This window comes from Chionomys nivalis, chromosome 6, assembly GCF_950005125.1.
Source record: "Chionomys nivalis chromosome 6, mChiNiv1.1, whole genome shotgun sequence".
Taxonomy (NCBI): domain Eukaryota; kingdom Metazoa; phylum Chordata; class Mammalia; order Rodentia; family Cricetidae; genus Chionomys; species Chionomys nivalis.
This window is the reverse complement of record NC_080091.1, coordinates 87,528,754-87,556,619: the sequence shown is the minus strand read 5'-3', so window position 1 is coordinate 87,556,619 and position 27,866 is coordinate 87,528,754. Positions and strand designations below refer to the sequence as shown.

Below are 27,866 nucleotides of genomic sequence, written 5' to 3'. Positions count from 1 at the left end.
CAATGGATAGTTAAATGATCCTGGTTAAACTCACTGGGCCTCGAAAAGAAAAAAAGAAAAAGCGACACCAGAATGTGGGACTTATTGGGGGTGCAATACAGGTAGAAGGGAGACTAGAGAAGGTGATGCTTTGTTGTTGTTTTGAGACAGGGTCTCTCTATGTAGCCCTGACTGTCCTAGAACTCACTATGTAGCCCAGGCTGCTAACTGCAGATGATATTAATGACAAAAATTGGACATTTTAGCCAAGGATGTGCATTCATTCTCCAGATTCACAAATACTGGAAGTATGGGAGTTTTACCAAAGCCAGTTAAAGATAAAGTTGGCCTCTATGATGGAGCCCACATCTCTCCTACTGTAACATCCATGGGAAAATGAAAAATGGGTTGCACAAGTAATATATTGTACTCCGTAATAGATTCATGATAGTTGTTCTGAAAAATAAGGAATATTGTAGAGTTTCTGTGTCTAATAAGATTCTTTTGCTAAGAAGACACCATGAAGAATATACTTTTTGTGTACTCTGATGAAACAAGTGTGTTATGTAATTTAATCTTTTGCTGCATAAACTTGGTATTTTCTTCCACATTTGGACTTTTCATTCCTACTGTATGGTTTTTAGAAAAGTTTTAGTGTGTGAGTGTGTGTGTGTACGTACGTGTGTACGTGCATGCAGGCGCGCACATGCTCCTGAAGATGAGGAATGGGCTTTTGACCCCCTGGAACTGGAATTACAAGAGGTTGTGAACCACCATGGAGGATCCGAGTCCAAAGCTGGCACCCTGCTAGGGTCAGTAACCGATCTTAATTGCTGAGCCATCTCTCCAGCCCGCATATGAATTTCTTAGGTTATATATGGATTACTGATATACACGAATGACATAACTGCTTTAAATTTATAATCAAATGAAGGGAGGAAAAAATGTTTTCATGATTTGTGTTCTCACCATTTAAAAGGGTGTACTTGTGAGTTGAAAATGATCTTTCTTTTTAAAATGAGCATATTTTATGCTCTCTTTAGGCTGGAATGATAAAAAGTGATAACGAAGAGTATTTCATTGAACCCTTGGAAAGGGGCAAGCAGATGGAGGAAGAAAAAGGAAGAATTCACGTGGTCTACAAGAGATCTGCAGTGGAGCAGCCTTCTAGAGATGTGTCTGAAGACTTCTACTACAGGGGTAGGCATCTTAACAATGCTTAATAATTAAATACAGATTTAAGGGATGATTAAAAAAATTTTAACATCAGTCAAGAGAACTTGATTAACATATGCTCTTGTGAAATGTCAAAGCTGAATAGGAATTTCTATTGTAATCAAGGTAAGCTCTTCATCTCACATGTTGGCTTTACTCTGTGCCAGTGAGTCATTACATGCAGGTATACTTTTCATGATTTCTTTTAAAAGTTGTCCGCTAAAACTATGGTCTTTTAGCCCATCTCGTGCGGGAGAATTGTCTGTATTTTGTCAAGCATGTTATAAGTAAATGCTGATTGGTCAGGCAGGAAATATAGGTGGGAAAACCAGACAGGAAGTAGAAATGATGTAATGAGAACAGGAGAATTCTGGGAAGGAGGAAGTTGATTCCTCCCATCCTTTCCAGACCACCGAAGCAACAGGATGTGAGCTGCCAGTTAAAAAAAAGGTACCGAGCCACATGGCTAACATAGATCAGAAATGGGTTAATCAAGATGTGAGAGTTAGCAAGTGAGAGGCTAGAGCTAATGGGCCAATCAGCTTATAATTTATGGAGACCTATGTGTGATTTTCTTTAGGGCTAAACAATTTTGGGGTAAAGGGCGGGGCAGAAACACAAGCAAGCCAGCCTTCATGTTACACCCATCTTAAAGTTTGCAATTATTTATTCTTTACAGAAATATTTAAATTTGCACTATTTGTGTCATTGCTGAAGTTCATAAGTAAAGTGTATTAATACAGTGAAGTTATGTTTTAAGACCAAACTGATAGCTGCTTGACTTTGAAGTCTATTTGGCACAACACAAATGAACAAACAAACGAATAAATAATCTTTTCTGGTTTGGTAGAGAAATAAGTTAAATTCTTTTGCAGAATTTATTTTTAAATATATTGGAAATCTAAACCTTATGGCCCCTGATATTGTTTTTCTGATATTGTTGATGTAATGAAACCGGAACATAGGTTATAACAACAGAAGACTTTAGCCAATATCTGCAAATGAGAACAGACCCTCCAATCTGGACCTGGTTATGCTCCTCCAAGATAAACCTGATTACTTCCTTCCAAGCTGGACCTCATCACTCTCTTCCAATCTGAACCCCGTCACTCCCTTCCAAGCTGAACTCCGTCACTCCCTTCCAAGATGAACCCCATCACTCCCTTCCAAGATGAATTCCATCAGGCTTTCCAAGCTGGACCTCACCACTCCCTTCCAGTTCTCCATGGCACCAATTTCTGTAAATGTTAGTCCCAGTGCCTTTCATTGGTATAATATTTACAGGAGGGAAATCTTACTAATATTTTAATAAGAAAATTTCAGGATCTGTTGTGTTTAGTAGAATGGAAATGGACTGAGGGTGGATCCTGTATGCAACACTTACCTAAGCATTCACGAGGGCCTGGGTTTGTTTCCCAGAAACACACACACACGGGGGGGGGGGGGGAGTTATTTCTGGAAGTTATTGGAAGTATTAGTCCTGTCAGCAGCAGCATCACACCCAGATTATGTTAAAGTTTGTAACAATACACACATTGGAGTCTGACTTTTTTAATCATGACCGGAAGCTTGCTCTATAGTGAAAGTAGACCATGGGCTAAGGTGACCCACTCAGGAGAGGGCTGCAGGGGCCATGGGAGGAGGTAAAACAGTTTGTTTCTTCTCTCTCAGTTAACTCAGTACCTGTACCAGGATGTCCCAAGATTAAGCTTAACATGAAATCAATGCATTTTATTTTCATATTTATGGTGTTCTGATGTAGCTACTGGTGATATCAGCTGATCTATTCTTAAGTATATCTAACTATTTGTGTCAGAAATTTAACTTTCTTCCCTAGGACAAGAAGAGTTCAGATTCACAAATCTAAACACCAGATTATAGCTTTTCAATTCTCATCTTATCAAATGACTAGAAGGGTCAGTATTTCTTATAGGTGAATGTAGTCTGAGTATACATTAGGAATGTATTTTTATGACATATATCTTTTAAAATGTACTGAGTTAGAAAGGTATACTGTCCAAATATCTTTACTTGCAAGTGTTCATTGCAAAGAGTCATTGGTCTGGTTCAGGGCCTCTGGTTTCTACTACACTATAGATGCTGGGCACTCTCTGGAACTCCTCTTGGTTATTTTGTTGTTGTCCTGTGTTGCACAGATCCTGCAGCTTAGAGTCTGTGGTTAGGTCCCTTCATGTGCTAGGAGATCATAGATGGGGTGAATGTTGGGCAGGTCAAGTCATAACCCTGGTTCTGGGCCTGGGTAGCTGCAGGGTTAGTCTTACCACCTAACCTTACCACCAGGGCGAGTTCTCTAGCATTGCCCTGGTTAATCTAGCATTGCCCTGGCTGGGAGCTTAGCTTTTTAATTACAGATTACAAATGAGATCTCCAAGTCTGTGGAACTGGCACATGAAGACCTAAATTCAGATTTCCACTACCCAAATAAAAACTGAGCATGGTGGTATGTGCTTATAACCCTTTGCTGGTAAAATGGAGACAGGTGGATCTTGAACACTCACCAGCTAGCCTGCCCAGCCAAAATGGTCAGCTCCAGGTTCAATGAAAAACCCTGTGTCAAAAATGAAGGTGGAGAGTAATAGAGGAAGATATCCAAAGCTGAGCCCTGGCCCCACACACAGGCAAGCATCACTTCCCCCCACAACCTCCCGACACAAGCACAGTTTGAGACCTTCAGGACTATAACTTTGTCATTGTGAGTTATGGTCAGTGAAGAGTTGGCAGTTTGGGTAAAATATAGCTCTTCCTGTCCCTGTCAGGGGGGTGTACTGTCCTTCTAGTTAACAATAAACAAGAACTTGGCACACCTGTGATAGAGATGCTTCTCTATGTCATCATGACCCTCTGTGTCATCACTTGGGGAAGTTTGGTTTGCTTCTCTCTAATCATGGCTACAGGACTGGAAAACCACCTTTTTTTTGGCATCTCTAGTCTGTACAAAAGGATTTTCTATCTTCTTCTGTTTATGGCATTGATAATTATATATGAATTCAAAATTAACCCCCCACTATTCAGTCATTTGTCTAAACTCAGATTTAACACACACATACACACACACACACACACACACACACACACACCCCTGACCATTCCTAAAGACTGCTCACACTGTCATCATCAGAGATCTGCTTCAGGCAGTCTATGGGGGATGGGTGTGCTTGCATGGCATCATTCAGCTTTTCATATTTTGTATTGAGTCTCTAGGCCCTTAGGCTTCTCTCCCCACATTACCAGCTATTCATTCACCACTAGCTCTATGTTAGAGTAATTTTTGTAATTACTTCCTACCAGTGGGAAGCAAGGATTCGTAAGCCTTTATCTCCTAGCTTCCTTTCAGAGTTTTTCATTTTTCTACAGGAACCGAAGTGCTTGCGTCGCTGGTGTGGTTGTCATGGTGCCCTGAAGGAGTGTCTTTGTCGCAGGTGGGAAACATGGAGTAGTCAGAAATGATAGGAGTTGCTCCTGGTTACTGGGGAGTGAAACTACAGAACAGGCAGGAGTAATGGAAAGACTTAGCCTTGGTGATGCTAGGGGCTGGGTAGATGCCGAGTCTTCTTTGAATTTAGGCATGTGAATAAGGTGCCCTAACCTTTTGCTTTGGGAGAGTCTCATGACCTGTATATGAATCAAAGAGAATCTTTGATGGGCTTTGTAAAAGGAAAATATGAAATGATATAAATTCATTTTAGCAGATAATTTTATTAGTAAATGATGCATGGAAGATATTACTGTAATATGAGGATATGCCATTGAGCAAGCATTCTTTTCAATAGTGTTAGATTATAAATTTTCACAGCTAGTTTATAATCTAAACTGAGATCATTTGTTGAGCTATTTCTGTTGAATTCATATGGAAATGCTAGTTGCGTATGTGGGATTTCTTTAGTATATTTCAGTCTGTTTATAATAATTACAGAGAGAATGAATTTGGTATGGAGATTATCTTATTCCATGAAGTAATCAGAAAGTAGAGTGAAGCAATAGTGAAAGCAATAGTAAAGGGATTTAAACATGCAAAACATGAACAATAATAATTGGTTTTAAATATTTAACTGCTAAGTTGTGAGTGTTAACCATATACTTGCTATGTTTTCCAGTTTTTTTTGTCTTTGTGCTGAATGATCCCCTTATAAGATATGTGGTTCTTAAAAACATATTTATTTATTTTTGAAAATTACTATTTTCTTGGTGTCTCATACTGTTTGATATCTGTACTTATATAATGCCATCAAACAGGCTTCTAGTGACAAGAACTTGGAATATTAGACTTTACATTAATCTCTTAAACCCTTAAGCTATTAATTCCCAATTTTGGATGACATGTAGGCAAAGCAAGCATGGGGTTTGATGGTGTTGTCTGTTGTCCTTCCTCTTCTCATCTAATGGGCAGCCTTCATGGAAGTCACTGTCAGTGTTTTTGATTGGCTTCTAAGAAGTAGAGTTCAGTTAACCAGGTTGGGAAAAAATACGTTGCTCTGGGCTCTTGTCAATGTCCCTTTGTCTTTTGTAACTACCCAGCATTTGAGAGAAGCACGAGTTTGGTTCAGGTAGTGTTGTCATGATCTTTGTTTCCTGGACCACGTTCCATCCCTTAACAGCATCTTTCCTTAAATTAATGGAGAAACATTCTATAAGACTGTTGTCAGACTTAGACCAATAGGCATGCCTGGTATATATGAAGATGATATTTATACTCTTGTAATTTGAGTCGTGGATATTATACAAAATATAGCAGTGACTATTTTGATTCTTTTTTAAAATTTCCGTATTTCATGAGTTTTAAAAATCTTAGTTATTGTTCAGCTCACCTTGGTGTGCACAAGAGTATCACTCAACTCAATTTTTTTCTGTTATAATCTTGTGACAGTTATGATAAAACAACACAGGTAACCAAAATAAGCTTCATGTTTTGCATCTGGGGAATTCAGGAAATGGGAAGTGAAGAGGTTAAGCTGTAAACAGAGACTGTACTATAGTTTCTGGGCCACCCAGACCCAAATAATCACACAGAAACTATATAAATTGCTACACTGTTTTGCCAATAGCTTAGGCATATTCCTAGCTATCCCTTAAATCTTAAATAACCCATTCTATTAATCTGTGTATCACCACGAGACTGTGGCCTACCAATAAGGTTCCATTGTCTTTCTCCTTCAGCAGCTACATGGCTTCCCTCTGACACTGCCTTCTTTCTCTGTACATTAAGTTTAGTTTTCCCACCTCGCTAATATTCTGCCCTGCCATAGGCCAAGGTAGCTTCTTTATTAACCAATGGTAATAAAACATATTCACAGACTACAGAGGGGAATCCCACATCATTAAGCAATATCAATAATAAAGTGGACATAAGTTTTAATTGATAGAGTGATTACAGTGGATGCAGTGTAGCCAAGTACTTAAGATCCCTGCTGCTTTGACTCCTGCCATGATGCCTCTAAACTGTGAGCTGAAATAAACCCTTTCTCCTCTCAGTTGCTTTTGCCAGGAGATGTTTTTCATCACCATGTCAGGGGAAGAAACTAAGACTGTCCCACATTCCATTATTTGCTTTTGCCATCTTTCTTCCTTAGTGCCCATCTAAGAAATCATTGCAAGACCATGAGCCTTTCCCCTAAACTTTCTTCTACCAGTTTACAGGTTCATGTCTGATGTTCAAGTCTTTGGTACTTCCTGTCAGCCATTTAGGTCCTCTGTGGTTCATGGAAACTTTAGGATTGCTTTTATTATTTCTTTTTTAAAATGCTATTTGACCTTTGATAGGGATTGTTTGGGATCGGTAGCTTGTCTTCTGTGTGTGAATATTCTCATATTTACTCTCTGAGTGAGTAAACACAGGGATCACAGATCCTACCTGATGTCCTCAGTCATTAAGAAGTGTAGACCGCCTTGGCGGGTCACTCTGTCTAGGGTCTGTAACCCGCCTGGCTGGTCAGTTATTCCAGGGTCACGGAGAGGTACCACCTGAAAGACATGGGCTGATAAGAGGAAGAAGGCTAGGCAAATTTGTCGAAGCCTCCGTTTATTAGAGTCATGGTTACAGCTTTATAGCCCCTGGATGAGGAGCTTGGGGTGCTGGGGCACGGGATCTTGCCACGTGGTACAAGCCGGTCACGAGGTCATTGGCCAGGAGGTTACGATCGGTCAGGTCACGATTCCTCTGCCAGGAGTTCACAAGTTGACACACTTAGTTCTCTAGATAGTTAGAGTGTGAGGCGGGTTCCGCTAACAGATAGCTCTCTATTAACAGACAATTTGGGTGTGGGGTAGGCTTTGTCAATAAAACAATTCTCAATACAATTGGGAAGTGGAGCCCTCTGCAAACTTCTCAGGGCGATGATCCCTATAATACTTTTTGGGGGGACATGGCTCCTGAAAAAGAAGACCATAGACTTCAGTTTCCCAATGACTTTAGGCGGGCCTCATAATTTAATCCTGCATAACTATTATTTTCTTTAGTAATTACCATATGGAAACCCCATTTTCTTCCAAGTTCCATAGAATTTTACCACTTGAGTATTTCGCACAATGTATTTTGATTATATTTATCCTCCCCAACTTTTCCCAGATCTACTGGGACTCATTTGTGGCTGTGCTTGCTGCCGTGCACCGCGCCCCGTGTCTGCGCTGTGTGCCCTGGCACCCAGTTCGTGAGCTTCAGGCAAGGGAGCTGGATGTTAAAATACACAGACACACACAGACAGAGAGACAGCGACACGGGTCATCCTTGAATTCCCCAAGAATGCCCCCTTTATTGTGTTCAGTGGCAGATTATATAGAGATAGCCACACCCCAGCCAAACCCACCAGAAACCACTCTCCTGCCATCAGGAGTCTTTGGCTGTTGGCTCTACCTTCAGCTTTCCAATATGATGGAGGTTTGTTCACCAGTTCTGAGAGCCATGATCATCCACCCAACTCTGGGAAGCAGCAGGTCCATGCTGCCACCAAGCAGCTTGTAGCATGCTGCCCGTAAACCTTTTTTGTCCGTATGAGTAAAAGCTAAATCTACCATGCAGCCATGCAGCATGCTGCGTGCCTTGGAGATGCCTCTGAGTACTGTGGCAGGAATCTACCCTGCTGCGCTCGAACCCTTTTTTATGATTTTTTTAGGTCTTACGTGGAAACTTGAGAGTCCCTTGTTCGTATGCTAAATATAGTTGGAGACTTTTCTCTGTCCCACCTGGTCCACTGGACCTGTTTCTGTCCTGCCTGCTGGCTTCCTCAGCTGCTTATAAAATAATCATTCGGAGCCTTTATATTATAATTATTTGGATGATGAATCGGCCTTTTAACTGGCTAGCTCTACATATAAATTAACCCATTTCTAATAATCTGTGTATCACAATGTGTCCTATGGCTTACTGGCAATTTCTCTGGCATCTTTCTCCTTGGGTGACACCTTCTTTTTCCCTGTTTCTCAGTTTGGATTTCCTATCTAGCCATATTCTGCCATAGGAAAAAGTAACTTCTTTATTAACCAATGGTAATAGGACATATTTACAGTATAGAGAGGTGCATCCCACATGAGCTCCTAACTATTTTTAACATAATTTTAAAAGGTACATGGAGATACTCATAGCTCAATTCAACTAGATGTATGTCTAATCGATGAATGATAGGTAAACATGTTTGTTGTCGTGTATTTCACCCAAAGTACATGCACTAAATAGCTTGGTAAAGTGTAGTGGGAGCTGCGGGCCTGCTTTTCGTCCTGCCCGGCTCCTGCACGGCTAGCTTTATACCCGAAATAATGACACACAAACTGTATTCTTTTAAACACTGCTTGGCCCATTTCTGTTCATGTATGTAGCACCCCAAGGTGCACTTACCGGGAAGATTCTAGCCTGCGTCCATCCTGGGTAAGAGCTTCATCGTGTCTGCTCTGGAGAGGAGAGCATGGCCTCTGTCTCTCAGAGGAGCTGCCCTGCATCTGAGCTCACTTCCTCTTCCTCCCAGCATTCTATTCTGTTTACTCCACCCACCTATGTTTTAACCTATGAGGGTCAAGCAGTTTCTTTATTACTTAACCAATGAAATCAACAGATTGATATGACACTCCCACATCAGTAAAGTTTTAACTTACCAAACTCTCAGTTTCCTCATTTGTAAGGCAGGAAAAAATAATAGTGCATATTTCAAAGCCCTAAAATAAAACACCAAAATAAATAACGTCTTTTAAATTCCTTGTACTTACTAAGTGCTCAATTTTAAGTCAACTCTTGCTATTTTTAGTATTACTATATATCTTCTCATATATAAGAGGATGCTATCTACTGTGGCAGGTGACTGACTCCATGGTGCAGGAGACTGTGGCAGAAGGATTATGTGGTTACTGGTTTCTCGTATCTCAACTGACTTGGAAGCAAGGCACAGAATAAGAAAGGGGATTGGGCTATGTAGACCTCAAAGCTAATCCCCCAAACAGCCACCTTCTCCAGCAAAGTGCTACCTCCCAATGGGTACACAGCCTAATAAAGCAGGGCCACTAGCTTGCGACCAAGTGTTCAAACACACGAACCTGTGGGATGGTTCATTTCCTGTCCTTTGTACTGCAGTGGGACTCTAGTTATTCTCCTACCCCTGAACCTGTTTGTCTTGGCCCTGTTTAAGGTGGGAGGTTTTATATATATATATATATATATATATATATATATATATATATATATATATATATATATATATATCATGGGTTGTTTATTCCTACTATGTGTATATGAACACACACTGATGAACTGCTATCATTTCTACATCGTAGAACATGCAGACTACACATTACAGAACATACCCAAGCATAGGAATTGTAATGAATACAATAAAGGAAGTATATAAAGTCACACAATTTCTCTCAGTTCTGGTGAATGTTTTTAAGCATGCTTATACTGTAAGTAGTCTGCTTTGGAGACTGCTCTGTAGTGACCATTGTGAACTGTGATGTACTGTATGCCATCCTCTAGACTGACATTCCTTGTTGAATAAAATATGAGTTCTTCTTTTAATTCATGTCCCACCCCACCCCCAATGTTTCCTATCTGGTGTTCTTTGGTGACTCTCATTTCCTTCTTGCTAGTCTTTATTTTGGGTCTGCTTAACTAAACTGTCTCCTAAAATTCTTTCATTCAGACTTAAGTTTTCTCATTGTACCCATTAGACGGTTTATCTTTATGCAATAGAATGTATCCTTACTTTTCCTGGAAAACACTAGGCACTTTCCGTGAAAAAGGGGCAACTATCTGCCTTAGATTTTAGTAGAATCTGAAAGAGGAAGAAAATATCTCACACCGAGATAATGTACCTGAATCCCTGGTTATGATATGGCTTGTCTGTTTTAATTTATGGTCACTTTTTATTTTTCTTTTAAGATTTCTTTATTTTTATTCTATGTGAATGGGTGTTACTGCCTGTATGTATGTCTATGCACTATGTGTGTGGTGCCTGAGGAAGCTAGAAGAGGGTGTCAGATAATCTGAAAATAGAGTGATAGAAAATTTATATGTGCCCTGTGGGTGCTGGGTCTGGAACCTGGGTCCTCTGCAAGAACAATAGATGTCCGTAACTGCCAAGCTGCCTTTTCAGGCTCTCCTTTTATTTTACCTAACTGTATAATATTCTCTGGGAAAAAAAAATTTCCCTGAAGTTTCTTATTTAGAAGAATTTGAAGGAAGTCACTTTTTCATATGCATCATTGTATTTAATTGAAGAAGAATATACTATAAATCTGGTTGTGAGAGAAAATTATAGTGTTTTGAGACAGTTAAATCTCTTAAAGGAAATCATTGCTCTACATAAACACTTTCCAACAGGGCTTGAACAGACATTTGATTTTGCACCGAGTTGTGTTTTTTGAAGCAAGCTTTCCTAGTGTCAGAAGGCCTCTGTTATATGTGCATAGTTTCCTGATACATACATAATTGAGCCCATCAACAAATGGTATAAAAACTGTTGGAGACTGTCCTCAAATTATTGATGTTTATGAATAATTCAGTTTGCTTCTAAAAGCAATGTTTATACATATATTCAGGATTATGGGGTGGTAAGTTGCTGCTATTCATATAATGATTATTTTTCTTACCAAATTGTTGGAATGAAAATAACAAGAATATTAATTGAATAGCATACCTGCTCCTCATTAAAAAACAAACAAAAAAACCGTATGATCCTTTGTTCCCACTTTAAGTTTATGAATAAACCATTCCAGTCTGGCACAGCGTTACTGACTCCCTCTGAACTCAGAGGCAGTGTTTAGAGAGTCGAACATGTTCTGCTAGGATCTCCCCTTAGTAATTTAGAAGATAAAGAAAAACACACTGCCCCTTGCAATGAATAGGAGCCTGAGGTGTTTGGAAGTTTCGGAAGTTTGTACCGAAGCTATGGTAATGCCTTGAGCAGAGAGGTCTTCATTATCTCAGCTCACAGAGCTCTTGGGAGGCGATGACATCATTGTGGCTTCTCTCACCTCAGAATCCAGGCAGGAGACACTTAGCGTCTTTGTCAGACGTGTGTAGAAAAGAAGGCACAAAGAAAGAGCTTCCCGCAGAGTCGGGGGAGGCTTCGCGACTCCTTCTTGGTTCTTTGTGAAAGCCCATGACTGGACTTGTAGAAGATTAACCCCCTTCACGTTTCTGCAGAAACATTAAATAAATGCAAAGCAGCTCTGCCACTTTCTTCCTCTCTGGGAGCTCAGTATTCTGGTGGGCAGTGAATTATTTTCAATTCCCTCAGAGAGGCCATGGCAGTCAATGGGAGCTGTGAATGAGGGCCCTCTGAAGGGCTTGGTTGTGGGTTTTCACCGTTCTTTATAGCATTATTCCTCTGAAAGAGACCCCTCTAAGAGTGGGGTCAGCCTAGAGACCTTTATAGTGCGTGAAGTAATCCATCCTTTAATCTCTTCCTTCCTGTGGGAAAATCAGCACAGATAAAAAAACAAAAAAGATGGGGGGTGAGCTCATATTTACAGTCTGTTTGACCATTTATTTTCCATTTTCTTTCTTTTTCTTTTTTTGCTGTTCTCTACATAATTGTGGTATACTTTCTAATTTGGTTTTTTAATAAAGAAGAAACTCTGAAAAAAAAACTTAAAATTTTGTGCTGATACTTTTATCTAGTTTCTGATAACTTTTCTAGTATGTCATCAATCTAGCAAATGTTTCTTATCGAAGAAAATAGTACTTATCAGTTTGTTATTGCAGTGTGGTATCTCCTATGCCATTCCTATATTTTATTTAGATATTCTGTATGTGCAATGATTATGTGTTTTTATATAGAGATCAAGATGCTATGTTAGAGGGCAGCAAGATTTATTTAATGACAAAATCATTACTGAGAAAACAAATGATAGCTTGCTTTGGAGTTGTTCTAGTAATTAGGAGATGAGATGGTGAGACAAAGCTTGTTTATCTGTTTGTTGACATTATTTTTTAAATAGGGTCTCCCATTGCAGCTGAGGCAGTCTTGAACTCCCTTCCATCCTCTTGCCTCTGTTCTGCTATATTACAGGTGTGCGCTACCTTACCTGCCTGAGAAGACTTTTATTTACTTTTTAATGTATGATTTTCAAAGTCCACATGTGCATTCTCATGCCTCATTTATTTAAAAAGCCTTTGAAGTGTATGAGTCTAAGAAAAGTAGTTAACATCTCACTTCAGGTTCTTATGTGTTGCCAGTTTGGGACTGGCATCTATAAAGATCCCCTCTCATAGCAGGTTCCAGGAGCAGTGTAAAAGCTTGAGGTCACAGTCAGGCAGTTGGCAGTTCCCACCTTTAATCCCAGTACTCAAGAGGCAGAGGCAGGTGGATCTCTGAGACCAGCCTGGTCTACAAAGCAAATTCCAGGACAGCCAGGGCTGTTACACTGAGAAACTGTCTCGAAAAACAAACGAATTCTTGCATTCACAAAGGGGAAATGGGAGGAAACAGCAACTAATATTTTTGCTTTAAAATATGATTGACAGAAAGGTATATTTTACACACAATTTTCGGAAGGGATAGAGTACTAAGTTCTTTATAGTTCCTAGTTATTGGAACTGAAAGTTAGCTGCCTCTGATTGTCTTTGAAACAGTATAGGGTGTAAGACAGAGACAGAGAATTGAAGGAAGAAGTATGGTACTCTTAGGAAAAGAGGCCAGTGAAAGAATCTGATTCCTTTATCACCGTGACCTCCTTTCTGTTCTTTTCCCCTGCTTAGAACTAAACTAGGAGAAAAATAAATAGTATGCTTGATCCTCCCCCATGCCTTACTACCTGATTTAGGCGCAGGTAGACAAAGAAAATGATCAACACACTGTGAAACCGTGAAGTTTTAGGCAAAATAATGCTACCTATAGTGGAATGCAGTCTCCTTACTTTGGATTAAGGATATGTTTTTCTTTTAATATGGAAAGCATAGGAAGCAGGCTGTGTGCCTGCATGGAATCTCCTGGGCCACCCCAGGGAGAAAGGGGCAAGGAGACTTGCTGTCATTTGTCAGGGTGCTGGGAAAAGGAGCCTGGGCTGCAGAAGTCTGTAGACTCAGCTGAAGCTGCCTGTCTCCGGAGGGACTTAGGATATTGGAGCCTGGCAGTACAGAGGACTGGATGCTGGTCTCCAGGAGTTAAGGAATAGCAGTTTGGGTTTGTTTACACTAAGCCCACAGCTGTGAGAATGCAGGGCACCTTTCTCTTTCATGCTTGTAGCCATTATGCAGATGGATATGTTAGGTCAGGGGATTTTTAGTTTCTTTTAGAGATGTGGCCTCCGTATGTAGCTGAGGATGACGTTGAAGCTCTGATATTACAGATTCTAGGTTCCAAGTGCTGGGATGACAGGCATGTCCTACCACTGCTGGTAAATACTATGCTGAGAAGCTAACCCAGGGTTTCATGTGCTCTACCAGCTGAGCTACACTCCCTGCCCAGCTTACAAACTTTTTGAAGCCTCTTTGTACTCATTACATTCTAGATAGTGTATTTTCAAAGTGGAGGAATGAAGGTCCATTTTTTTGCATGTGTGTAAAAATAAGGTGTGAAGGGTGATGACTGGAGTTGGGTATCATGTTTTAAAAGGATCTTTCCAGTCATGAAAACTAGAACTTAAATGATCTTGTTTTGCAACAGCACTTTATCTGAAACTGTAACTCGCTTTCTTTGTTTCAGTAAGGGTATCATGAGCTTTAGTTTCCCCTCAGCTGTGCACACAGTTTGTTGCTGATATTCTGTTGTATGAGGCCACTTGTTCATTTCCCGGCCACCCAGACTCTAGAAATAATCACACAGAAACTATATTATTTGAAACACCTATTGGCCAATGACTCTAGTGTATTTTTAGCAAGCTCTTACATATTAAATTAAACCATTTCTATTATTTTATATTTTACCATGAGGCTCATGGCCTACTGGCAAGGTTCCAGCTGGTGGGTCACATCTTCCTCCTCTGGCGACTCCATGGCTTCTCTCTGACTCTACCTTCTTTCTCCCAGCATTCAGTTTAGTTTTCTCTGCCTAGCTCTACTCTGCCCTATCAGGCCAAGTCATTTTCTTTATTCATTAACCAATAAAATAAACACTTAGAAGGACATCACACATCAGTCTTCTTTGTAGGTGTCAACACTATTTCCAATGGTGCAGCATAAGGCCCCCCTTCAAATTGCATCTGCAGAGCTCAGGTCCCTGCTTTAAACATCCATCACCCTCTGACCTCCTTGCCCAGCCTCTTCTTGTCCTGGTCCCAGGTGTGATCTGGGGCCACCCCAGCTGACAATCTTTCATGTCACTCACTGTCTACACTGACATTTCATTCTCTGGAAGTTCAGCTTTCCTTTAGTGCATGCTTCATGGAATGAAATGCTTTTTCCTTCTTTCAGCCTTCCCTTCCCTGATGCAGGGCTTCACTCTGGACATCCTGCAGTAGGAAAGACAGTGCAAACACCTGAATATAAGCCACTTGACATCTTAGATGGAAACGGTGTCATGGGAAAGGTTTTCATTCAGTGGTGGTCCCATGACTGAATCCAGTACCCTAGATGTCTGAAGAACAGATAAGGAGAAGCCACCATGGAAAGAGCCTCCTGGCTTGGACTGTAGTCTCTGGTAGCACAATTTTCTAAGTCCGGTGGCTCCTAGGGAGCTCATAGTGACACTTCATTGCCCAGAACATAAAAGGAACTTTAAACATTTAGCCAGAATTTCTTTATCAACCCCCTCCCCTGTGTGTGTGTGTGTTTGAGAGAGAGTGTATATGTATGTATGTATGTGTATGTGTGTGTGTGTGTGTGTGTGTGTGTGTGTGAGAGAGAGAGAGAGAGAGAGAGAGAGAGAGAGAGAGAGAGAGAGGCAGTGAGGGGAGGGAAGAAAGAAAGGCAGTGAGGGGGAGGGGAAGAATAGGGAGAGAAAGTAACTGACTATGACTGTGACCATGCTATGCTTGCTTGCATACCTATTGTATGGGCACATGTGCCATAGCCTATGTGTGAAAATCAGAGTTTGTCCACCTTGAATATTGATCCTTATGTCCCATCTTGCTTGAGACAGGGTTCCTTGCTCAGATGCCAGGCCAGCCGGCCTGTGAGGTAGGACTTCTCCCATCTCCACCTTCCACCTCACCATGGATACACTGGGATTACAGATGTCCACTAAAGTGCTGATCTTCACACTTCTGAGGATTTAAACTTAACATCTTCACACATACACTGATATTTTTTTTTTTACTATGAACTAAAGTTATGGAAAAGAAGCCACATGGTGCACTGAACTGTCTGTAAAAATTTAGTAGCCAATTATAATTTCAGCAATTGTGGAAAAGATTGAAATGTTCCAAGTCCAAAGCCTAATTACAAGGTATCTTGGCTGTCTTCCTCCCTTCCCCTTGAGTAGTCACTAGGTCTTCACCTCCATGTGTGGCCTAACCTCTTTGTAGCTATTAGATTAGTCTTTTTGGAATGGATACTTTCCACCCTCACAGAAATAAGAATGTTGTTGGATAGCATCTGAGGCTATAGCAGAGATTTCCACACTTGTGATGACTGAAACCATACATTTGGAAAGCATGTGGATTTCTTTTTCAGTGGGTTGAGATGCTGTACACAGGCCTGACAGCCTGAGTTCAATCCCCGAATCCCAGAAGGTGGCAGGAAAGAACCAGTAACCAAAAGATGCCCTCTGATGTCCACAGACAGACCCATGGCATGGGTGCACCTGCAGACACAGGTGCATGCACACACACATACCAAAATAAAGTAAATAAGCAAACCAACAAAATCTAAATACACATATATAGACTTATATAAACATTATGTATATATACACACACACACACATAAGCATTGTAAAAATGCAACAATATCCGAACATTGAATTTGGAGTGACCCAAATTGGTGTTCCTAAGCCATGAACACTCACATTTGACTCCCTCATGAGCTACCTATGACCCACTTTGAGGTGGGGATATGCTTTTTGTTTTGTCAGTGTTGGTTTTACATTGTCATTATCCACTAAGCCATGTCCCAGGCTCTTTTTTTTCCCTAATAGCTGAGGAAAAGGGGTCATCATTGTGAAGTTAAGGAGACAGTAGTGGCAAGTTTAAGAAGATTAAAAAACCCAACTATTTTAATAGATTTCCGGTATCTCCTAGGCAGGTATTTTTGAGACAGACTGGGCAGCTGGTTTAGGAGAAGCTCCCTCGAAGCCTGCTCTCCATCCACAGTGGAAACATCCCCCTCACTCTGCATGACAGCATCTGCCTTGCCAGCGCATCATCAGGAGAGAAAATGTAATTTATAGGCAACATTATGTTCTCCTGAAGGATGAGCTAATTGGACATAAAACCCACAAAATAAGTAAAGTTCAAAATGCAAAGTTTGGATATAGTCTGCCTGTGTGAATCTGTGTTCTACCTGAGTCAGCTTATATAAACTTTCGGTGCCTCTGCTTCCATCTGTTTTTTTTTTTTCTTCCTTCTGCTTTTCTTTTCTTTCTTTTTTGGTAGTACGAATGAGCGAACCCAGGGACTCACAGGTACACCACAAGGCTCTGTAGCACTGAGACACACCCTTGGCCCTCCAAATTAAGTGAGGGAGAACAGTCTCTCTCACTGGGGTCTTAGAATCAAATGCGACGAACTATTTAGATTAGCATTCATGTTACTACCACCATTGGTGCAAATAGATATACTTACCAGCATTTTAAATAGCAGAAGCTGTTTAGATCCCAGAGAACTTTAAAAGTTGGTTAGTATAATTAGTTAGTTAGGATATTTGTGAAGAGCTCTGCTGAATCCTTTGCAGCCGGGATTTGACCTGACTATGGCTGGGGATGAATCATGAGAGGATAAACATACAGATACATGTGCAGAAAAGCTAAGGTCTGTTGGGCCATGCATACTCTGTGATAGAGTGACACCAACTGCCACACAACCAGGAACTTGAGTGTGTTTATTTTGTACAGCACAGGGGGAGGGGTTGGCTAGTCACTCCAGGAGGTCTCGCTATCTGAGCAGTCTTCCTGTGTAACATCCAGAAGAAGGAAGCTGCAGTCGCTAGTTTTCGCACACCATTTAATCATCGGTAAACAGTTGTACATGTGTACACCATTAGCCATTACACTCAGACTATAGAAAAGCTTCTCGCCATCTTTCTGAGCCTCACCCCGGTGGAAAGCTTTACCGTGTTCTCTCAACAGAGGGAAAACCCTTGAAGCTGGTTATCTGCGGGCTTTTTATAGGATTTATGATGGAAACCGGATCAAAACAGAGTCAGTTTCTATAGAGTGTGGTTAGTTCTCTGGCCATATCGTGACCCAGGCCAGTGCAGGGGAGCACACTTTGCCTTTCAGGCTCACCTAAAGAGGTGGCCATGTGCTTCTCATACGTTGCTCATCCAAACGGAGGGTCATGCATTGAAGCCCTCTCTATTCATCCCTAACTTCTTTTAGCTGCTGAACTTGGCTTGTGTGTTTGCCGCTCACGCTGACTGGCATTGCTAGTCACCCACCTTGCGGGTGGTGCTGGCTCTGACCTTGGCAGGTGTCTTGCCAGCTGTTAAGCTGTGCTCTCCTTGTTCTGACATTTATTGATTACTAGCTTGTGGTTTTATCAAGAGCTCCCCCACCCATCCATACACATACTCCCTTAGAGAGCTAACCTCTGCCTCATAAGATTCTTACCTAAACCTAAACTAATACTATGTAGTTGTGGTAATTCTAAATAGCTTCTAGTACTTTCTACTTATTTAGACATCATCTTCACTGTTCTTGTGAAGGCAAGATTAGTCTAGACCAATTTTTTGTAGGCTCTTGCTTTGTGAAACACCCTGAAAAGTATGAACATTAAAGAAGTTTGCACTCTATCCTGTTCATCTTTATTCCTTCTCTTCCCATCTCCCCTCCACGTCTGCCCTTTCTGCATCTCATTTTCCATCATACACATAAATCCTCAGGTGCAGTTACAGAGCCTTTCTCTTCTCTTTGTCCTCTACCTGTTTCTCGGAGGCAGGGTCTCTTCTTAAACTTGGGGCTCATGACTTAGCTCCACTGGAATCCAGTGAGCCTCGATGCTCACCCTGTTGCTGCTTCTCGAGCTAGGGTTGTAAGTGTGTGGGGAATGCTGGATGGTGTATGCTAGGATCTGAACTCCAGCGATTATGATTATGGAGCATGGGCTATTAACTACAGGGCCATCTTTCCAGCCCCTCTTTCAGGATTGGATGACAGACCTTGGGTGAGGGAACCTCAAGATTAGGGCTATGATGACTGTGGGTTTCACAATTGGGCAAGTCCTCCTTGTTTACCTGAGATGATGACACAGCCCCAGACACACAAGTGGGATAACCTGATGGAGCCTTGGCTCTCTCTGACCCTGAATGACAGAGGAAGGCTTGACGGTGGGGGGTACCAGCTGTTACCTGGCATGATCAGTAGGTTGAGGGTCACTGTGGGTATGGGTAGTTCTGGCATGGCAAACAAGCCGGAGTTTGCCATTTCAGCATCTGGTGGGAAAAAAAAAATCCTGTTTTTATCGCTATGCTAACGAACAGGTTTCTTATTCTCATTACAGGGAGGTCAGCCTTTCAAGGACCCGGATCTTATTTTTATTTCTGAAACAATACTGTCTGTGACCCAGGAAGCTTCACATTTGCTTCCCTTGAATTCCTGACCTCCCTTCTTCCACCTTACAAGTGGTGGGATTACAGACTGTGCTGCCACACCTAGCTCCAATAATTCTGATTTTCATCTAGAGTTTCTGTGGTCAAGTCACCTCACTTCTCAGGCCTTGGTAACAGAGAAAGCTCCCCCCTTCTACAACTTCACAGGTTCCCTCCCCAGACCAGCTGTCTGACCTGGAAGCAGACAGCTCACAATGCAAGGACTATTTCCAGGTCTTCCTTTATTTCTGGTACTGACTAATTCTAATTTATTGTAGATAAGAGGATGCTGGTTGTTGGTCCTTTATACTTATCTCTATCCCTTTCCCTCCCTCCCTCCATTCCCCTCTCTTCTTTCCTCCCTCCTTGTACTGATCTTTACTGACCAGACCCAGAACTCTCTCTGGTGTTGTTGTTCAAGAGACTAAAGCTGAATTAGTCATTGATGAGCCATGAAACAGATTTAGAAGAGCTTGAAAAACAAAATGATAGAAACAATACAGTTTTTCCCGCTTAATGCATCACTTCTTTCCAGAAAAATTTATAAAGTCACACGGAAGAGCATCACATGTAGGAGCATGTTGTTAGTCCCCATAACATACAATGCTTCTAGAAGAAAACCAAACATCTTACATGGTCTAGCACATAGGACTGGACAAAATTTCCTAGGTGTTTTCATTGCGAACAAACCTCTATCTTTCTGTCCACCCACCCCTTTCTTCCTCCTTTTCCTCCTTTATTGCTTTCATTTAAAATACAATTTCGAGTTGCCTGTTTACCAGCTTCCCACGAGATCATCTGATCGGATGAAAGAGTTACTTAGAGTCTTGTCCATAAGTGCTACTCGAACAGTGACTTGCCTGCATGCCTTGTGCATCAGCTCTGTTTGTTTCTGGTATAGGAGAACAAAGAATAGGTTTGGATGGATTAGAACTTTAACTTCTACTGCTGAAATACCAAATACTTCCCAGAGAGTGCATGATAGTATACTTTTTTTCAGTTAGAAGAACTGCCTACTTAGTCAGTAGTGAACTCTGTTTTTAGTTACTTTCTCTCTCCCTGACAAGGAGGACAGAGATTGGCTGCTATTAATCACATGGCAATTACCCAGATTTATGTTTTTGTACTTTGATGTTCGAAAATGACTTCTCTTATGTATGATGTTGCCAAATAGCATTCCTTAGGAACTTGCAAAACACCCACCTTCTTCATCTTTTGTTAATTACATACTGTAAGACAGAAAGAAGTAGCATTTTAAAGTCCATGTCTTTTAATCAGCTAGGAAGTTACTGACCCTTTGTGTTTAGACTAACACCATTTATGTTTCCCTAGGCAAGGACTCAGATTGATATGAATGGAGAATTCTGATAATGTAGCATCTTATAGCAAGTTTGCCCTGAATTACACGTGTTTTTCTTGCTAATTTGCCTTCTCTGTACGCACAGAGTGACAAGAGACTTGTTTGTGAAAATCCCAGTGTTCATCAAAGCCACAGCCTGTAGGTGGTGTGGCACCTGATGAAGGAAGTAAGTCCAGGATGCAAGGCAAAGTTCTAATTAGTAATGTCAGCTACCCTTGTATATTAGGGCTTTCCTTTGCCAAAGCTTTTAACAGCCAGAGATCAGTAGCTCTTATGGATTGGGGTTATAATTTTTTTTCCATAAAGACTGGGAAACAGAATTTTCCTTTCTTTTCTTTTAACACTTAAAAAAAAATTTAAAAAAAACCCACCAACCAAGTTCAACACTAATGATAGGTTAGAGATAAGAATGTTAAAAGATTAGCATTATTAACATAGACATATAATGTTATCTATATAAATATCAAATAAAATAGAGGTAAAGGAAGCCAGTCATTTTTAAATTCCATAATTAAAACTCATAATTTAAAAAGATCTTTTTGTTTATGTATGTGTATGGGCATATTTATTTATTTATTTTTACATGTGTCTTTCTGTGTACTGTGTGCACGCCTGGTGCCCTTGGAGGCCAGAAAAGGGCATGGGATGCCCTGGAACTGGAGTTTCAAATCATTGTGAACTGCCCCTTGGGTGCTGGGAACAGAGCCCAGGACCTTTACAAGAACAGCTTGCTTTAACTGCTAAGTTATCTCTTCAGCCCTCATTTAAAAAAAAAATTAATAAATGAAAATAAAATGTAAAAATACAACCGAAAGCCCTTGAAAAATAAGGAGCTGATTTTTATAAAGCCTTTATTTTTTGAAATTAACTCCATGCTGGAATTTTAGTCTAAACTTGCTTTTAAATAGAAAGCTCAGCAGGGAAGATGTACCTAAAGACTCATTAATCCACTATAGTGAACAGCTACTTTCTGCTGCTCTTGAAAATCAGGGCTATGAAGACCTTGTTTTGCGTTCAGTGGCTCAGTACATTGGCAGGGCAAGTTCTTATGCCAAACTGCCTGCAGGCACCAAGCACCATGACTGCTGCATGAAAACACTGTCATGGTGCCGTTGGTGTTCTTCCATTGCTCTCTTCTCTAGCACGCCCTCTCTCTGAGCCCCTCCCTCTGATCCTTTCTTGCTTGCCTTCTTCCTCTTCCTCTTTCTTCTTCCCAGTCATATTTTAGTTATGCCATTTCCAGACTGAAGGCATTTGAAGGAAATTGAATGCTGTCCTGCCTTCCCTTGCACTAATCATAGAATTAATAATTTGAAGAGCATAGAAGAAGCTTGCAATCCTCACAAGCTTTCTGTTGCTTGCTTTGTCTTTGCAACATGCTAATGCTTTTTATGATTGGCATTTTAGCTCTAGGATTATTAGAGTGCTACAGATGTCTGGAATGTGCTTTAAAAAAAAAGAATGTAAATATATAAACACATGCCCACCCAGATGTATTCATACACATACACAAAAAATAAATTTAGATGGAAAAATAATTCTGGGGAAAAAAATGAAACATGACTTTGATTACTGGTTTTAGAAAACAATTCATTTGATAAATGTTGCATCTTTGGGAGATTACCAAGGGTAATATATATTGGTAATGCGGACTTTTGGGGAGGAGGAGGCAATAGCAGCATGAAAATTTATTGGCTTGGTAGTATACCTTCCTAGTCAGTGTGTAGCCATCTTGATGCTGGCTAGAAATCAGAAATGGTACATGAAAAAGATGAATCCCATGGAAACAGACAATGAGTACAAAGGCATGTTTGTTCTATCTGTTGGGTGCTAGAATTCTTAACGAGTTGTTTCTTTTTAAGTACGTGAAAATTGCCTGACTAAATGAGGTTTAAGTGTAGGCAAAGTAAAATGACAGATTTTCAGGGCTTGTTTGTCTTCATGATAAACTTCAAATGCCTCATTTTTTAAAATGTTGTAATTAAACATATTATAATCATAAAGTTTCCAAATGTAATTGATTTTCTTGTGAAGACTTTATCCAATGCTTCCTGGCCACTGAGAGGCTCATTTTTCTGTCACGTGCCTTCTTTGCTGAAGCTGTCTCTATCCATATTTTTCACCTTAAACCTCTGTGTGTCTTTGCATGTAGTTTGACCTGAAGTTTTTAGAGCCATTTTATTTACTTATCTTTATTTGTTTGCAAAAGTAGCCAGGTAATTTTATTCAAAGCCAAGTCTTAGTATAAGTTAGAAATATACTTTTGAAATTTGTTTTTATTTTTGAAATTGAAATCAATTGCATAATTTCTCCCTTCCCTTTCTTTCCCCCAAGCCTTGCCATGCATCCCCCCTACTCTTTTTCAAATTCATGGCCACTGTTTCTTTAATACAGACACACACACACACACACACACACACACACACAAACGCACGCGTATATGTCTCTCACATGTGTGTGCGTGTATGACTATCTGTCTATCTATCTATCTATCTATCTATATTATATAATCTTGCTCATTCCATATACTATTACCTGAATGTCTATGTTTTCAGGATTTTAAGTCTTTAGGAAGTTCCCTATTAAGTGGGGCATGTTCTATTAGCTTCCATTTATTCTTTTCTCCCACAATTATCTCTTAAGCCACCATCAGGAAAAGTTTAGGAATTGGACAATTCAGATAACTTTTTGCATTCTGAATACATTTGAGTTAGAATTATATTTATAACCCTTGACTGGTAAAAAGATTAAAAGTCCTCACAAATTATTTCTGTATTTCAAAATTCTCTGGTTTTTATTTTCATCCTCCTTGGTACAGAATACATGTGAAAAGCTAAGACGGGACACTCAGCAGAGGAAGTGATATCAGGCAGGGGAAATTAATGGTTATCCATTAAATAACCCAAGCAGGTAATGGTGGTGTTTCTAATAATAATAATGTAATATAATTATATTTATAACTGATTTATTATGATCATTAATTCCTTTGATACTTTCAAGATTTTTTTGTTATAATTATCATTTTATATGTGGAAATTGAGCTGGATATATAATAGATTTTTCTAAATTCCAGAATAAGTAATTCTGTATATAGATATAATAAATAATACTGTATATAGAAATAGTATATAAAGACTTGCATCTAATGTTTATGTTTAGAAATTAATTGCTCTTTTCACTATCATAACCCTGAGGTCTATGATTGACTTGACCTCAGTTTTTCTAAACTCATGAATGATGAGACTTTGATGATTACAAGAGACTTTGATTACTGATTCCAAGTGACAGATCTGGTCTATGACATTTAAAACACATCTTCATTTACCTAGGATTTTTTTTTTTTTATCAAAGAGAACTTCTGTGCTTGAAAGTCTACTGTCTATAGTAGATGGAACCAGATCATTCCAGGCTCAGGTACCATGTTTATGATATGCTGGTTCATAAAAACTTGGTTTCAGGTACCTTGCTTTTACAGCCTCTGGGGAAGTGTTTTATTTAAAACCACTGAATATTCATGGTGCACAGTTTTATGAAATTTAACATAATAAGGGGTCTTAAGTGCTACCAAATATGTCATCCTTTCTTTACATGCCATGCATAACCAGTAAATATTATGGGATATAGGAGAGATTATTTTGAGTGAGTTTGAACTAAGAGCCTCAATGAATAATGCTAAGAGATGTGCTTCTGTTAGCATGGGAGAATGCAAGCAGCCATGTTGCCAACTGCTTGTGGAGACTTTGTGGCAAGGAACCCCAGGATGCTGCAGGAGGAATGGGAATCAAGTGTACATTTCTTGAAATTCCCAAATAATTAATAAAAATATTAGGTTGAGGGGGAAAAAGGCTTTCAAGTCAGGAGGACGATGGATTGATTGGAAGCATCCTTCTCAGTTGTATGAATGGAAGTGATTACAGTTTTCTGTTCCCTGCACAGTAAAAACTGCTGCCTCTGTAGAACCTCGGGGTTACTACTTGACACCACCAAGGATTTGAAATGGAAGTTTCTCCTAATAAGAATTGAGAATAACATAAAAATAGTTAGTGGGACAGTAGATAACGTGCTAATCTTTGCTCGTTAAATGACTGAAAAGACTTTTTAGAAAAAGAACCAGCCTATTGCAAAGAAACCAAACAAACAATTCCTCTTAAGCCTGCTTGGGTCAGAAGCTAAGACCATACTAGACAGTAAAAATGTGATCGATACATTCTTACCTTATTTGAGAAAAGAGGATGAATTTCCTTAAAGATCCAAGCAAGAAAGAGTTTGAGGGAGGAAATGAGGGAGGAAATGAGGGTTGGATGAAATAAAATGTGCAAAATACAGAAAGGAGGTTGCCTTTCCCTGTAAGACTTCAAGAAAGTACCCGGATTCATCAAATTTTTCATACAGAATCTTCCTCAAATGCCAAGGATAGAGTGAAGTCTGTTCCAGCCAGCAGAGATCTAATGGAGACATTCGGAAGAACTAGAGAGTAAGGGAGCTAGGGAGACGTCCCTGCTTCCAGGAGTTGGCTGAAATCATGACGTAGGTTCTGGGCACCAGTTTTCTTAGATTGGAGAGGCAATGTTGAAAGGACAGATAGAAGCAGTTGTTTTTGCTATGTGCTAGACACGGTGAGAAGCCCCTTTCTCGTGGAACTCTATTTCCTCCTGGGAAGAGAGCCTATCCATTCTCTGTAATCCCCAAACAGGCTGTAGTACCTAGCGTATTAGATCATATCTTAAGTTTATTTACCTAATAACATTGTACACCATGTTTATGATATGCTGGTTCATAAAAACTTGGTTTCAGCTTTTATAGATCTTACAACTAGAGACTAATAATTGAATAAAGGAATGATAGATATAAAATAGACTAATAGTTATGCTTACTTAACTAATAAAATTTTAGCAAAATTAAATTATTTAGGATATAGGTGGCTTGGGGTTAGTTTCTGTCAATTTAATACAAGCGAGCATCACCTGAGGAAAGAGTCGCCTCAGTTTAGGAATTGCCTCCAGCAGATTGGCCTAGGGCATGCCTTTGAGGCATTTTCCTTATTAATGAGGGATTACGAGGGGCCAGCCCACTGTGGATGGTGCCACCCTGGGTAGGTGGTATGGGTTGTATAAAGAATCAGGTTGAGTAAGCCATAGAGAGCAAGCCAAGAGTAAGCAGTGTTCCTCATGGGCTCTTTCTGCTTCAGTTCCTGCCTTGGGTGTCTGTCCTGAGCCCTCTTGAGGATGCACTGTGACCCGGAAGTTGAAGTAAACTCTTTCTTCCTACAAGTCATTTTTTGGTCAGCGTTTTGTCAGAGCAAAAATAAAACCAACTAGAACAATTGGAGAGCCAGGTCTGGTATTTATTCTTTTTGTCTAACTCTCAGTACTTTGCAACTGTCCAGTGTTTCCCTCTTCCTTCCATCAATGTAAACGAAGTGTAGGGCATAGGGGATTGTGTGCGTGTGTTCAAACTTGAACTTGGGTATACAAGCCAAGCCCTCAGCTAGTGAATCATAATTTCCTGCCACCATTACTGTTTATCCCCTTCTCTTTAACCCAAGAACTTAAATGAGAAATCCCGGTCATAAAATCTATAATTGCAAGCACGCTTCTGTCTTAGTCACTGTTATATTGCTGTGAAGAGACATTGTAACCAAGGCAACTCTTATAGAAGAAAGCATTTAATCATAGGGACTTCCTAACTGTTTGAGATGTTTGGTCCGTTATCATCACAGCAGAAAGCATGGCAGCAGGCATGGTGCTAGAAAAATAGTTGAGAACCACACCCTGAAATCAGTGCTCCTATACACACAAGGGGCTAAGCACATGTTCTCTTTTCACATAAAGACACTGAGGTGCATTTGTGGGGAGTGAGCCCTCAGTAGTCAAAGCCTTCTGGAACCTGGGTCGTGTACTATGTGGCTTTCAATAGCATGAGCAAGGCATTTTCATATTTTATAAGTTTCTCAGCACCTGGCATTTTATATAACCAGTCCATATCTGACACCTGACTTCTGGGACAGTACACATGTGCTCACACATGTCATAGTTTATATGTTGACTTCTGGCACTCTACACATGTGCTCACACACATCATAGCTGATATGTTGACTTCTGGCACTCTACACATGTGCTCACACACGCCATAGCTGATATGTTGACTTCTGGGACAGTACATGTGCTCACATACATCGTATGTGATGATATGTTGGGACCTGGGGACTAGAAACTCGTGTTGAGATTGCCAGGTGGTCTTCTTTAGTGTTTGTCTTAACTGCTTTTCTTTTCTGTGTCCTCTCTCTGTTTTAGGATGTATCTTGTCCCCTTTGTCCCCATATACACTGGTGTTTTTCCTATCATCTGTATTTTATTATATAAACTTAAGCCATATAGTGCTGTAATCATAATTCTGGGTCCCCTTTCCATTCTGGAGGCATGAAATTTGGGTGATGATTTTTCTTCTCTAAAGGGAAATAATTCTTGCACTACAGTAAGGTTTTAATCTCCAGTCCTTTCCCTTGCCTAATGATTTGATAACTCTGTAGTATGAAGAAACTCTGTGGACACAAAACTTTACCCTGATTTTCATGTCCCTGTCTAGTGTGCCCACTGTTTGATGTCTATTATTTAGATGCTGGGTGAACGCCCCTTCCTTGGAAACCTTTCCTGACCCAGCAAACTAGGTCAGGCCAACCATCTTGTACTCTCAGGATAGCATGGGCTTCCCTTGCCCAGTAGCCCTCACAGTTTATAATATATCAGTGTAGTTACTCAGGCTCTGCCTTTTCCATTAAGATCGAAGCTGTTGAAAGGCCAGGAGCCTCTCTGTTTTACTCATCATGTGCTTTCTTGAATCTGGTAGAGTGCTAGGCACATAGTAGGCACTCAGGAACTGTTTGTTGAACTGAATGGACTGTACACCCCAGAAATGCTTTAGGCACCTGTGCCCATTCCTTGTGGTAGAGTCAGATGTACCGAGCCAATTTGCTGCCTCATGGGGATGAAGTTGAGTCTATACTTAGGAATGCCAGAGGCCAGTTTACTGAGTCATAGTTGAGAGGAAGGGAGGCAGTGCCTTGCAAAAAATCTCAAGGGTGAGATAATTCTAGAAACAGTGCAGAGAAAATGGTAATAAAATGGGTAGCCAGGGGATGGGGATCAAGAAGAAACAGAGGGAGGAAACATTGTAGGGCCAAGAACTCAG

General features: G+C 40.3%; 1 protein-coding gene across 2 annotated transcripts in view; it reads left to right on the top strand.

Moving 5' to 3' along the window:
• Adamts3 (ADAM metallopeptidase with thrombospondin type 1 motif 3) overlaps positions 1 to 27,866 on the top strand; it is a 229,977-nt gene that overhangs the window by 130,002 nt on the left and 72,109 nt on the right. For both annotated transcript variants that reach the window (XM_057772427.1, XM_057772428.1), the window contains exon 4: positions 1,023 to 1,179. In XM_057772427.1, the coding sequence (XP_057628410.1) occupies positions 1,023 to 1,179 (157 nt within the window). The remainder of the gene's footprint in view (positions 1 to 1,022; positions 1,180 to 27,866) is intronic.